Source organism: Thalassophryne amazonica, chromosome 12 (assembly GCF_902500255.1).
Source record: "Thalassophryne amazonica chromosome 12, fThaAma1.1, whole genome shotgun sequence".
In the NCBI taxonomy this organism is placed as follows: Eukaryota; Metazoa; Chordata; class Actinopteri; order Batrachoidiformes; family Batrachoididae; genus Thalassophryne; species Thalassophryne amazonica.
The window spans coordinates 16907710-16921747 of NC_047114.1; the positions used below are offsets into that span (position 1 = coordinate 16907710).

Consider the following 14038-nt stretch of genomic DNA (forward strand, 5'->3'; position numbering starts at 1 on the left):
ATGCAGACTAACAAGCAGATCTGATTTGATGCAGGTGTTAGTTTTGGGGATGAAAATTTACAGGGTGATTCCATAATTTATTCCTCAGAATTGAGTGAGTCCATATTTTTTCCCTCTGCTTGGTCTAAAAAAGTAACAGTTACTGACTGCCACAATTTGTTTTCTTGATTTCTTATAGTGTTTCTTAAAGCCAGAAAGTTGCCATTTGAAATGACTTTAGTTTTGTGTCATGTCCGTGATCTGCTTTTTTTCTACAAAATTAAACTGAATGAACATCCTCCGAGGCTGGTGATTCCATAATTTTTGCCAGGGGTTGTATGTACATAGTTGTACAAAAAAAATGCCTGAAGCATTTCCTGGATTTTAGTGTAAATAGTTGTATATAAGTTTGTTTTTTGCTATATTTGTTCACATTTTTGAAATTTACAATTTATAAAAATGGTGTTTGTTTGCACTATTTTGCACCATAAAGTGTTGAATTTTAGTTTTGAGATCTGCACAAATGTTCTCAAAATTACATTATATCTGTTTTTGCTTTTTGTTGTCGTTTTTCATTTTATATCTTATGAATTTAGCTTTGTTAAGGGACCTTATAACCCATTCAGAAACACTTCCATTACAATTTTTACACTTACTGTAAGTTTATATTGCGATATATACCATTACTGTGAAGGGATTCGAATTATACTGCGACGTGCATTTTAGGTCATATCACCTAGCCCTAATCTCAACGGGATTTTTCCTGGTTGAATAAAATAAAAATTAATTTGTAGGGGGCTAAACAAATGGGAGGAGCCAAAAGCAGCACTGTTAAGTGTTCAATGGAGGTTTATAGAGCTACATTAGGAGACAAAATAATGGATTTGGCAATTCAAATACATCAGACTAAATCATCACTAATGCAGCTGCTTTTCTTTAGACACGTCAGAGGGACATTTACAAATTACAGAGGAAGTCTGAGTTCACCTCACTCAGTCTTAAGACATATGAAGAGTATGACAGTCTTTAAAATCTGTTCTGAGTAGGATATCCTCAAAACCAGAATGAGTGTGCATGATGGAGACTAGCGAGGGAAGCCACCAAGACATTCACGACACCTCTGAAGGTGTTATAGGCTTCAAGTAGCTGTGATTAGCTTCACGGCAGGTCAGACGTGTAGACTCTGTGGGCTTCCCTCATATCCTGGGAAGTGGCAAAGCTAGAGATTATGAGGACAGCCTTTAAGTGTGCAACAGTCTCCGCTGTCCTCAGCAATGAGATCGCTACCTGTTTGATCATTCTCAAGAAAATATGTCACACGGTAAAAAATGCAATCTATGAAAAAGCACTGTATGCAGTCGAGGCACATGCAAGCCTCAATGTGCTGTCATGTTGCTGTGTTGAATTGACCTCGTCTGTCAGTCTCCCATTCCCATGTTCATGTAACCATGGCAACAGAAAACTACTGATCCAGTGAAGTGTCACGAGCTGATTCATTCTGCCACATTCAGGATTCTCGGCTCCGCCCAGCAGCCTGTGTGGGTGTGTGACCTCCAATCAGAACTTACCATCCCACTAGCTCTGCAAACAGGATGCACAGAGACGTGGTGGCTGCAGTGCTCTTGTCCACACCCCACAGGTGGAGAACCAGTGAGAAGTTTATCAGGGACGCGATTGATGTCCACGTGGCGTAGAGAGCCAAACCATTCTGGATCTACACACACAGGAAGGACCGCAGTGCGCTCAGCATGCCAGTGGCTTCTCTGAAACCAGCTGTGCACGTGCAATGACCTACCAGTATCCTGACACAGGTCAGGTCTTTGGGATGGTACCTCTTCAACCACAGTCCATAGTGATCTGCAGCAAAGCAACAGAAGAAGAGCGCACTGTAGCTGGAAACCACAATCAGCACCAACACCACCAGAGCCGTCAGCATCAGCCTGCAACAGAAACAGTGCACGTCAACACATCACGCAACTGCCACATCAACAGTCACATTCCAAACATCACGTGCCAATACGAGGTCTGTTAGAAAACTAACGGACCTTTTTATTTTTTCAAAAACCTGATGGATTTGAGTCTCTCTTCGTTTTTTCTCTGCAAGGAAAATGGCGGAACGACTGGAGCAGCGCGACTGCATCAAATTTTGTTAGAAACTGGGCCACAGCCAGGTGGAAACCATTCAGATTATTCAGAGGGTTTCGGTGATGATCCTCTCGGCATCACACAGATTAAGGAGCGGTACAACCGTTAAAGATGTCCACACAACGGTGGAGGGCGCGCCGCGCTCCGATCGGCATCAACATGCTGAAACGACCATATCATTTCCAAAGTGAACGCTGTGGTGATGTGGGGCCGTCGTGTGATTATCCGAGAAATTGCGGAAGAGGTGGACATCAGCACTTTTTCAGCACATTCCACTGTGAAAGAAGATTTTGCCATGAAAAGAGCGGGGGCGAAATTCATCGGCACAAAGCTGGTGGTGCAGCAAAAGCAGCTCCGTGTTGAAGCCTCACAGGACATGCCCTGACATGCCCAGATCTTGCACCATTCGGAAGATTTAAACGGCTTTCGGTGGCTTTTCAGTCATGTGACTATCCGAGAAATTGTGGACGAGGTGGACATGCCACAACATGTCCTGTGAGGCTTCATCACGGAGGTGCTGTTGCTGCACCATCAGCTTCGTGCCGATGAATTTCGCCGCCGCTCTTTTCATGGCAAAATCTTCTGTCACAGTGGAATATGCAGAAAAAGTGCTGATGTCCACTTCTTCCACAATTTCTTGGATAATCACATGACAATCCCACATCACCACAACGTTCACTTTGGAAATGATCCGGTCATTTCAGCATGTTAATGGGTGACCGGAGCGCGGCTCGCTCTCCACCGTTGTGCGGCCGTCTTTAAACCGGTTGTACCGCTCCTTAATCTGTGTGATGCCCATAGGATCGTCACCAAAAGCCATCTGAATAATCCGAATGGTTTCCACCTGGCTGCCGCCCAGTTTCTGGCAAAATTTGATGCAGTTGCGCTGTTCCAGTCATTCCGTCATTTTCTTGCAAAGAAAAAACGACAAGCAACTCCACCCATCCTCACACAAAGGCTGCTTACAAGCAAATGACGCAACCGACAGGTGTGAAAAAATTCACGCATGCACACGAAGGTTCAAGGTTGGCTCATGCAAGCACACGTGATTCAAATCCATCAGGTTTTGAAAAAAATAAAAAAGGTCAGATACTTTTGTAACAGACCTCGTACGTCACGCGCCTTCTTCTTGCGTATGAGTGTTGTAAAGCTCATCCAACAATGTTGGTCAGGCGTTGAAGCCATCTCTCCATATAGTCATCTATGGTTGTAAGGTAGTGACGGGTGGGGGGAGAGCGAAGGAGCTTACATTCACCGAGTATGTGAGCCATCTGGGCTCCGCACTCGCATGAAGCTGATGGTTTCAGCCCCCATCGATGCATATCTGCACCAAGACAACCCACTCCGGCTCTGGGACGATTTATGGTTACCCACAAGCTACGGGGGAGGTCAGAACCTGAGGGTGTGATAGTATTAGGGGCTACCGTTAGCTGGGCAGGGTGATGGCTTTGAGCCCACTCTTTGTTTTACGCCTCAATGATTTCGTAGTTGCGGCTATGGAAATTGGCGGTAGAAGGGACAACGTGATTTCAGGTATTGAGGGCCAAGGCTTTGGGGATCTGGGACTAGGCTGTGTAAAGGATGTTCTTCATTTGCCCAAGCCTGCTGGGATATTTTTTATGATGCACATTCCCTTCTCAGTTTGGCTGGAGCAATTCCTGTAAGAACTGGAAGGAGATGTGTGGGGGTGGGCTTAAGGCAGCCAGTTATGATCCACATTGTGTCGCTCTGCGATACATCTACCTTGGAAGTGTGGACACTTCGGCTCCAAACAGGGGCAGCATACTCTGCAACGCTAAAAGAGCGGCAGTGCGAAGAGTTGTCGCATTTGCACCCCAAGTTGATCCCGCCAAGCATGGAATAAGATTATTACGGGCAGAAATTTTCCCACGTAGATCCTCAATTTGATGTAAGTCAATTGCCGACCAACTTCACTCCAGGATATTTAGGATGCGGGTTGTGTTGGAGTGTTTCCGTGGAATTTGATGTTTAATTGTCGCCGAGTTTCCCGGTTGTTCAAGTGGAAGGGGGTTGAGGTGGTTTTATCTGTGCTCAGCTTGAGTCTCCAGGTTTGAAGAAAATCCGCTAGGTTTTCTATGTCTGTGGATAAGGTCTTTTCAATGCACCAAAATGTCACAATACAAATGTTACGCAAACATGACGTGTCAATACCGTCACTTTCCAAACATCACGCAAACACGATGCATCAAAACTGTTACCTTCAAAATGTCAAGCAAACATCATGCATCAATAGTCACATCGCGTTACGTTCAAAACGTCATGCATCAACACAGTCATGTTCAAAATGTCAAGCAAATGCTGCACGTCAACACAGTCATCTTCAAAATGTCAAGCAAATACTGCATGTCAACAAAGTTACATTCAAAACGCCACGCGTCTGTACCGTCAACTTCAAAATGTCACACGTCAAACAGTCTCCTTCAAAACGTCACGTGTCAACACAGTCATGTTCCAAATGCTACGCAAACACGTGCTGTCATGAAGGTGCTCAGAGCATTTCAACAAGTCACGTTCACAACACGTTATATTGTTACACAAAAACAGTTCATCAACATGTCACCTTTAAATCGTCACGCAAACACATAACATTCAAAATGGTCCCATCTGTAAAAATGCTCAGAGCTGCAGATAGCAGCAGCAGGTTGCTCACTCTCGGTCAAACAGCAGAAGCCACATCATGTTCAGCACCATGTTGGCGAGCCAGCTGAAGTAGAAGGCGTAAGGCAGCAAACACTGAGACCAGGACCTGGACAAAAAGAGGATAAATGTCACTTTCAGCACTGTGCTCACCCCCCCCCCCCCCCCCCCCCCCCACACACACACACAGTAATAACGTAATGCTGAACCTTTGAAGTTGCCATTGTTAGTGTTGCTCACGTCAAACAACTGAGTTCCAGAAACAAATTTGCATATTAATTCAATCATGTGCTAATAAAGAGGTTTTAATGATTTAATCCCCAGCTGTGAAAACATTTTAACGAACCCTGTGTACATGACTGAACCAAGTATCTGTCGCGGTCTTAACAACGAGAACGTATCTCAACCACTGTTCCAAGGTGCTCAGACAAACACCAACAGTCTACGTCTTACCTTTTCTAAGTTAACTCACATAGAAAACTGTGTACAGAGCACTGCTGAAAACCTTTTATGACTCTGTGGTGGCATCAGCCATACTTTACGCTGTGGAAGTTCTGAGAGGGAGAGGAAGAGACTCAGATTAGTCCGAAGGGCTGGCTCTGACCTGGAATGTACTCTGAACCCTATAGAGGTGGTGGGTGAGAGGAGGATGTTAGCTAAGCTGACATCAATTGTGGACAACCCCTCTCACCCCTTACATGAGACTGTGGGAGCCTTAAGCAGCTCCTTCAATAATAGACTGCTGCCCCCTCAGTGCAAAACACAGCGCTATGGCAGGTAATTTATTCCAACTGCAGTCAGACTGTATAATACCTAAAAATCTTTTTAGCACCATAACTACCTGCTGATTTGCACTATTAACTATGACTTCCGCTACCTTTTGTGCTTTATTGCGTGCACAACTGTGCAATTTATCCTGTTCAATAATTTTATCATATCTATACATACTCATACTCATTTATGAGGGCTGTCAATAAAGTAAGGGTCCTTTTTATTTTTTTCAAAAACTATATGGATTTCATTCATATGTTTTTACGTCAGACATGCTTGAACCCTCGTGCACATGCGTGAGTTTTTCCACGCCTGTCAGTGACGTCATTCGCCTGTGAGCACTCCTTGTGGGAGGAGTCGTCCAGCGCCTCGTCGGAATTCCTTTGTCTGAGAAGTTGCTGAGAGACTGGCGCGTTATTTGATCAAAATTTTTTCTAAACCTGTGAGACACATCGAAGTGGACACGGTTCGAAAAATTAAGCTGGTTTTCAGTGAAAATTTTAACGGCTGATGAGAGATTTTGAGGTGATTCTGTCGCTTTAAGGACTTTTCCACGGTGCGAGACGTCGCGCAGCGCTCTCAGGCGGGCGTCATCAGCCTGTTCAAGCTGAAAACCTCCACATTTCAGGCTCTATTGATCCAGGACGTCGCGAGAGAACAGAGAAGTTTCAGAAGAAGTCGGTTTCAGCATTTTATCCGGATATTCCACTGTTAAAGGAGATTTTTTTAATGAAAGACGTGCGGACGGATCCGCGCGTCGGGACGCAGCCGACGCGGAGCGGCGGCACAGGAAAAACACCTCCGTGTTGATAACCATTTGTAAAATCCAGGCGGCTTTTGATGGCTTTCAGTGGAGTGAGTATATGAGAAATTGTTTAACAGGCAGCACATGTTCCAACTTGTCCTTAAGGCTTTCAACAGAGGTGTTTTTCCTGTGGCGGAGCGTCGCGGCGGCTGCGTCCCGACGCGCGGACCCGTCCGCACGTCTTCATTAAAAAAATCTCCTTTAACAGTGGAATATCCGGATAAAATGCTGAAACCGACTTCTTCTGAAACTTCTCTGTTCTCTCACGACGTCCTGGATCAATAGAGCCTGAAATGTGGAGGTTTTCAGCTTGAACAGGCTGATGACGCCGCCTGAGAGCGCTGCGCGACGTCTCGCACCGTGAAAAGTCCTTAAAAAAAAAAATAAAAAGGACCGTTACTTTATTGACAGCCCTCGTATATTCTATTTTCACGTAATCTGATCACATCAGTATTTATGCGCCCACCAGCAAACACTGCAATATACTTTAGTCATCCATCCATCCATTTTCTTCCGCTTTATCCGGAGTAGGGTCGCAGGTGCAACAAGTGATATTCCCCGCTGTGGGATCAATAAAGTTGATCTTATCTTATTAAGAAGCAGTGGGTGTAATTTAAAAACAAGAACACCACAGACAGACAATAGCACAGGTTTACCCTCGGCATGTGTACGCAGTGAGGTATATAACCATCAGGGAGAGCCAGGTGTAGATGACCATCCAAATGGAGAAGGTCCATCGAGCGGGAGTGATGTCCGTCTCATAGCGAGCTGAAACATTACTAGTACTGGTGTGGAAGGGTCCTATTAAAAAAAAAACAAACAAACAAAAAAAACACGCACAGCAAAAATCATACCATGTCAGTGATGGAGTGGCTGAGAACAAACAGTTGGCACGTTACACAAAAACGCACTGAGGGCATTTCAAAGTCCTTACTGTGACACAGAGGAAACATCAACTCAGTGCAAAGTGGTTTGAATGATACTTTTCATCAGTCATAATGTACTGATTTAAATGCAGTGATTCAATAAAAGTCCGATACCAAGTAAATACGGGTCCAGTATCGCAGATACCAATACATCATCAAATTGCTAAATCTTAATTAATTTTCATGGCAAAGTGTTTTTTGTGATTTTTTTTTTCCTTTGGATAATTAATTAGTTAAAACCAGGGCAGAATTTGGGCAAGGTTTATGATTAAATATAAAATACTTTATTATCATAATAAAAGTATTTGTTCAGAAACAACAGAACAGTAACAAAACAATTTTTTCCCCATTCATTGGCATGTCTGGATTGTTTTCTTAAATTAACAAAGTGCACAAAATTATCACTTGAGAACCATTCGAAACCAATTCTTTTTTTCCCCAGGTAGTGTTCAGAAAGTACAAAAAAAAAAAAAAATTAAGTGAAATTTCTCCCATCATGGCACTTCTTTTCTGGATTTTTTTCTTAAATAAACAAAGTACCAAATTACCACTCCACCACAAATGTTACAAAACAAGAAGAATTTGAAGTAGAACGTGTGCTCAGGAAATACAATGCAAAAGTAAAACAAAATCCCCCCCCCCCCCTCCTTTTGTGAATGCAGCAGTGCAAACAGGAGAGAAACTGAAACTAAAGCATCAATCTCATTACAATGGTATCATTATTCAGCCCCCAAAACTCCTTGTCACAAATATCAACATTAGTATCACTATTTTGATCAATCTGCCTACCACTACTGTGTAGACACAGAGCGCACACAGGAACAGCTGGCAAAAGAGAACGCTGGTATACAAATAATGTTTATGAGTTCAATGGTATGAATATTTCATGAGGTCAAAGCTGGAACATACCATTCAACGAGGCGAAGTGCCAACATGTTGCATTACAAATATTCGTTCCATTGTAAGACTGTAAAAACATTCATTATTTGTTTTATATAACAGCTAAAATAGATCCTTGTCATTTGATATTATATTAATTTACAAACAACAGAAAAGGGAGCTACATTTTGGTGTTCCTCTGCTGCTAAAGTCCAACATGAATTTTAAATAGGAGTCCAAATTGCGACGTGTAGTCCGGTGATGCTGTGCGCTGACTTCATACTTAAAAAAAAACAAAACAAAAAAACAAACTTTGTGTAGTTCCTCAGTCCAGCGAAAAATCATGTCCGCTTTGCATCTTTTCATCCGAACAGCATGCAGCGTACAGCAGAGTGGATTTTTTTTGCGTGTGTTAGAAGAATTAGCACCATCAATTAGCTTTTTCAAATCCTCGTCCGTCAGCTACACAAACGCCGCCATGTTTGTTTTAAAGCTAAGCACTGTCCCACTTGTGTGAGCGTGCACACACACTGCGCACACGCTGACACTAGTGGGATGGCGCTGGTGGTGGTGGAAGCATGCTCTTCTTTTCTTCTTCTGGCTGCTCCCATTCGGGACTGTCACAGCAGAAGTGTGCAATGGTACCAAAATGCATCCCAAATGCAACAATGGGACGAATTATCCATGTCACTCAGCCGCTATTATATAACGGCTGTAACAGTTACACAACATGGGCTGCTAGCCTCAGCCGTTGCAATCATCATGCTACTTTACAAAATGGGACAACTCTCAAATCAAATTCAGTAAGGTTTTGTGTAGAACCTTCCTGACTGGTGCCCTATTAGTGCCTTAACACAGCGTGAGCACTGAGAATGCAAACCAAACCAACAGACTAAATAATAAATAAAACAAGAGCAATATAAGATTTCTGACACCCGCCAAGGGTTGATGAGGACTCAAAATAAAAGATCTGCGATTCACATCGGGACCCGGACTTTACCTGGATCTGGATTCCACACCATAATGCAATAATTGCATGCTGATCCAGAATGGTCCTACTGATCAAGATGTTACAATCTGATATTTAATTCACAAGAAACAAAATAGTGATGTCATGTGTTTCTGTTGAACCTCCATATTGATCCTGATCACTGCCAACATCCAACACTAACAGGGTCTTCCTTTCTAGAATGCTTTTGGTGAACACACATAACATGAACACATAAAATAATAAAAGATTATCACCAGCAAGAATGCATTAAGAAGCAACAGAGTTCAGTCTGAGTGAGGCGCAGACGAGTCTACAGACAGTGTCACCTGAAATCAGAAGAGACATGTCTAACCTCTCATGCGTTTGAGAATTTTTTTTAACAACAGTTTATATTAAAGTTTATGAGTTGAATTTTTTTAATATGCACTTGTGCATATTTGCATTTTTTTTACGTCCGCCAAGGATGTAATAAAATCATCAGTGTTTATTTATTTATTTGTCTGTCTGTCTGTTAATAGGATTACGTCAAAACTACTGCACGGATTTAGATGAAATGTTCACCACTGATAGATATTAGGCCATGGAAGAACCCATTAAACTTTGGAGGTGATCTGGATCAAGTTTCACTTTATAGGCTTTTAAGGATTACGTCAAAACTACGCGGATTCTCACCAAATTTTCATGATGGACACATATTAGGCCATGGAAGACTCCACTGAATTTTGGAGGTGCTCCAGAACCAGACTCTGGATAAAGGTTTTCCCTTTATATAGGCTTTGTAGGATTTCTTCAAAACTACTTCACAGATTATCACCAAATTTGCACCACAGACAGATATTAGGCCATGGACGACTCCACTGAATTTGGAGGTGATCCTTATCCAAATTCTGGATCAAGATTCACTTTATATAGGCTTTGAAGGATTACTTCAAAACTACTTCACAGATTGTCACCAAATTTTCATCTTGGATACGTATTAGGCCAGGGAAGACTCCATTAAATTTTGGAGGTGATCCGGATCCATATCTGGATTGATTTCACTTCATATAGGCTTTGAAGGATTCCGTCAAAACTACTTCACGAATTCTCACCAAATTTGCACCACAGATAGATATTAGGCATGGAAGACTCCACTGAATTTTGGAGGCCATCCGGATTCAGATTGGCGAACATCAGAAATCTCTGACTGCTCTTGTTTTGTATGTGTTTGGTGGATCAACTTCCCATGTGGCTAATAGAAATTTCCACCAATTTGCCACAGTGGCCAACAGTTTTGAACCCCAGAGAGAACCCTGAGTTTCATGTCACTACAGTGATCAGTTGTTTCAAGAGTCAAATAAAGGAGAAGCTGAAGGGACTTGCTAGAGAACCCTGAGTTTGAATCATGTTTCAATCAGTAATGACACTGAATAAAGTCTCATTTTTTTGTGTAGCTGCCCTTTGCCTGGAGAGAGGTTTGCAATTATGTCTGAACTCCTTCAAATAATCCATATCCGACAGCGACTCTGTGCAGTGCCTGCGCATCGTGCACCCGCCACGTGAGACTTTGACTGCTGTGGTCTTTACGCACGACCCTGAAGTTCAGACCAGCTGATCTGTGGTGCAAATGCTTTCTGTGTCTGCACAATTGTATTCCACCTGCAGTGCATCAAAATCGAATGAACACGCCAACAAGCACAAATATTTTTGGTACTTGAAAGAACGCAGGCTTGAAACCTGTTTTGTGACCCACAGATTGGCACACTGAATTTGCAGCAGGATTAACTGAACAGAACCAGCCAATTCCGCTCAAACAGCGGTTTGAGGCTCCAGCTGACTCACCCAAAAACGCTGATCCACGGCCCAGTGTTTTGTTTTTTAACTGTGTGCTGTATGTGGAATGTGTGGCGGCTCAGCCACACCTCCTCTGGCGCACAAAGTCTTATGAAACCAGGAACCAGTGGACAAGGACACAGGACACAGTGGCTGTTCCAGTTTTACTGCACAGTTACAAGTCACAAGAGCCCAGAGGTAACCCGAGTTCACCACAACACCGCTTTAACATTTGAAAAACAGTGTACATTTTTAGCTGCAGCAGACCTGAGTGTTGGTCCAAAACCTAAATCAGCTCCACATGAGTCAGAACTGGGACCAGATGTGGAGCGCCCACGCCTCCTTAAAACTCTGTGCAGTCTGCCTACTGCTTCTCCTTCTCTCAGTGTATGAAGTCCTCTGTGGTGCTGTGGTCAAGTTACTGTGGGAACCAGAATGTTGTTTAAAAAAAAAACAAAAAGAAAAGAAGAGTCAATTGATCAAAGAGATGATTGGCTATTCCTTCATTTAGAGGTAAACCGGTGTCACACTGAAAAGACAGTGTGTCTCTGACATGTTCCTGGAAGAGATGTTGGCCATTTCACTCATGTGCCTTTAAAAATAACAATTAGAACAATTGAATGCATGATTCCAGGTAAGGGAACATAATAATGTATAAAAGATTGTAAATTATCAGTAATCATAATAGAATAAGACTAATTTACAAGTGAAATATAATGACATTAATTCTTACTTTGGTTCTTTAAAGAGGGCAGCACGGTGGCTTAGTGGTTAGCACTGTTGCCTCACAGCGAGAAGGTTGTGGGTTCAATTCCCGTGGCCTTTCTGTGTGGAGTTTGCATGTTCTCACCGTGTTTGTGTGGGTTTCCTCCGGGTGCTCCGGTTTCCTCCCACATCCAAAGACATGCGGGTTAGGTGGATTGGAATCTTTAAAATTGTCCGTAGGTGTGTGTGTGGGTGTGTCTGTGTTTGTTTGTCTATTTGTGGCCCTGCGACAGACTGGCGTCCTGTCCTGGGTGTGCCCCGCCTCGCACTCTATGACTGCTGGGATAGGCTCCAGCTCCCCACGACCCTTAATTGGACTAAGCGGTGGAAGATGGATGGATGGTTCTTTAAAGACACCAGTAGCTATCCACAGAGACACAGAGAATCAAAGGTTTCTCAGAAATCGTGACTGCAAGAAAAAAGTGCCGCTCTTACTTTTTCATTCCAACTTCCACTTCCTTCCTTAATTAAACTCCTCAGCCCCCAAAAACAGGTAAACAAAGATGTTAAAACTCTTCCAACAAATAATCAGTAAATGTGATTTTCCTAATCAACAGTTAAATAAATCTTCTAAAATGTTATCCTAGTTATGTGCAGGGATACTGGTAATGCGTTACTTAAAGGACATGTCGCACGTTTTTTTAACGTCCCAGTTAGCAAGACAACATAAAAGTGATTGAAAGTCTCTTCACACACATGCGCTAATAATGAGTGATCTCTGATGCATTTTAGTCCTCTCACTCTGAACGTTAGCAGGTGCATTTCTGGAAAACGTCTCACTCAGCAATTTTCAGCGTGTGACGTACATTTAGAATGAGCAGAAACATCCCAATGACTGACAGACAGAGGGAAACGAACCTGCTCCGTCCGAAAATGAAACTGAGCTTTTGTTTGAAAGTGATGGCTCGGATTTACAGACAGGAGACGATACACTTCACCCCAAAACTCTTCACTTTTTCAGAGTGTTAGATTTTGGAACCGAAAGTGTGGTGACGTGCTGTTTGTGTGGGTGCTGGTTTACTGAAGCTGTGTACATAGACGTGGGGACTTCCTGACACGGAGATGGATTTGTTATATTGGAAATAGTCAGAATGCATTATCTCCAGGAGTTAATGGACTTTATTTAATGTGCCACAATCTTGAGAGAACTAAAGACGGAGCTGCAGCCGGTGATCGCGCGTGCGAGTGCTTTGATTGTGTGGAGTTTACTTTTGGAAATAAATCTAATACTGGGTGAGTCTGGCATGTTCAGGATTCCCCCCCCCCCCCCCTTTTGTGGCAAGCTTTTTTTTTTTTTTTTAAGTGTGAATTTGGACCTGCCTGTGTGTATGTGTGCTCTGCAGCTGATGAGATGGGCAGCTGCCACTGAACATGAATGGCTCTACAATGTTTTTCCCCAGCAGCAGAGGTATGTTTTTTGTTTTTGTTTTTATTGATAACAACACTCATAATTAATCGTGGACAAAGCTGAGCCTCGAGCAGAGATGGTAACTGACAGGCTGCATTTATGGCTCATGGTTGCAGCTGCACTAAACCTTCTCAGAACTGCTGCTTTTACTGTGACTGCATCAAAATGAACAGTTTTCACTTAAAAATAAGTCATCATAACACGACATCACACTTAAGCAACTTTTGGAAAATCTGTGCCTCAGTTCTTAATGTTAGCAGCTACATTCCATTGAAGCACAAGCTGGGATGCTTCAATTAGCCACCTGTCAGAAACACAGGAGAAGTTTGTTTTTGGAAAGTCTACAAAGCTGTCTGCTGTGAATGCCGTATACTTTGAAACCGGTCAGGGAAGTGCACAAAGTAATCCCAGTGGATCATTGGATGGTCACTAACAGCCTAAATCTTAATTATGATTTTGGTGTGACATGTAATAATGCGTTACTGTAATCTGACTGCTTTTTTCACTAATGAGTAATCTAATGCGTTAATATTTCCAAATCAGTAATCAGTTTAAAGGGGAACAGAAACACCCATGGATTATTTATAGCATAAATAAACACAAAACGTGTTCTTTTGATAGTTCAAGAAACACTAAGACCATAAAACAGCTATAGAAAACCTTGTTTTAGTCGTGGTCTGAGAGGCTTTGACGTCGACCGGCTGCCACCATTTATGCAGTTCAGGCGGGTGACGTCACTGGTTGGGGGGGAGATGAGCCTCATGCTTAGATTCCCTGCCAGAGGCACCAACAAAGAGGTTATATATGACTACTAGAGTCCGCACTACCTATGCTGTCCACCAAATGCGAACGTCCCTTCATGACACCTCCTAACGGGCAAAATATTGACGAAGTTCCCG

General features: G+C 42.9%; 1 protein-coding gene across 1 annotated transcript in view; it reads right to left on the reverse strand.

Moving 5' to 3' along the window:
• The window catches only part of LOC117522399, a 35410-nt gene that overhangs the window by 13718 nt on the left and 7654 nt on the right, over nucleotides 1-14038 (reverse strand). Inside the window, exons 3-6 of the mRNA XM_034183792.1 lie at nucleotides 7015-7231; nucleotides 4796-4891; nucleotides 1775-1919; nucleotides 1548-1693 (exon numbers count right to left, since the gene is read on the reverse strand). Coding sequence (XP_034039683.1) covers nucleotides 1548-1693; nucleotides 1775-1919; nucleotides 4796-4891; nucleotides 7015-7231 — 604 coding nt within the window. The remainder of the gene's footprint in view (nucleotides 1-1547; nucleotides 1694-1774; nucleotides 1920-4795; nucleotides 4892-7014; nucleotides 7232-14038) is intronic.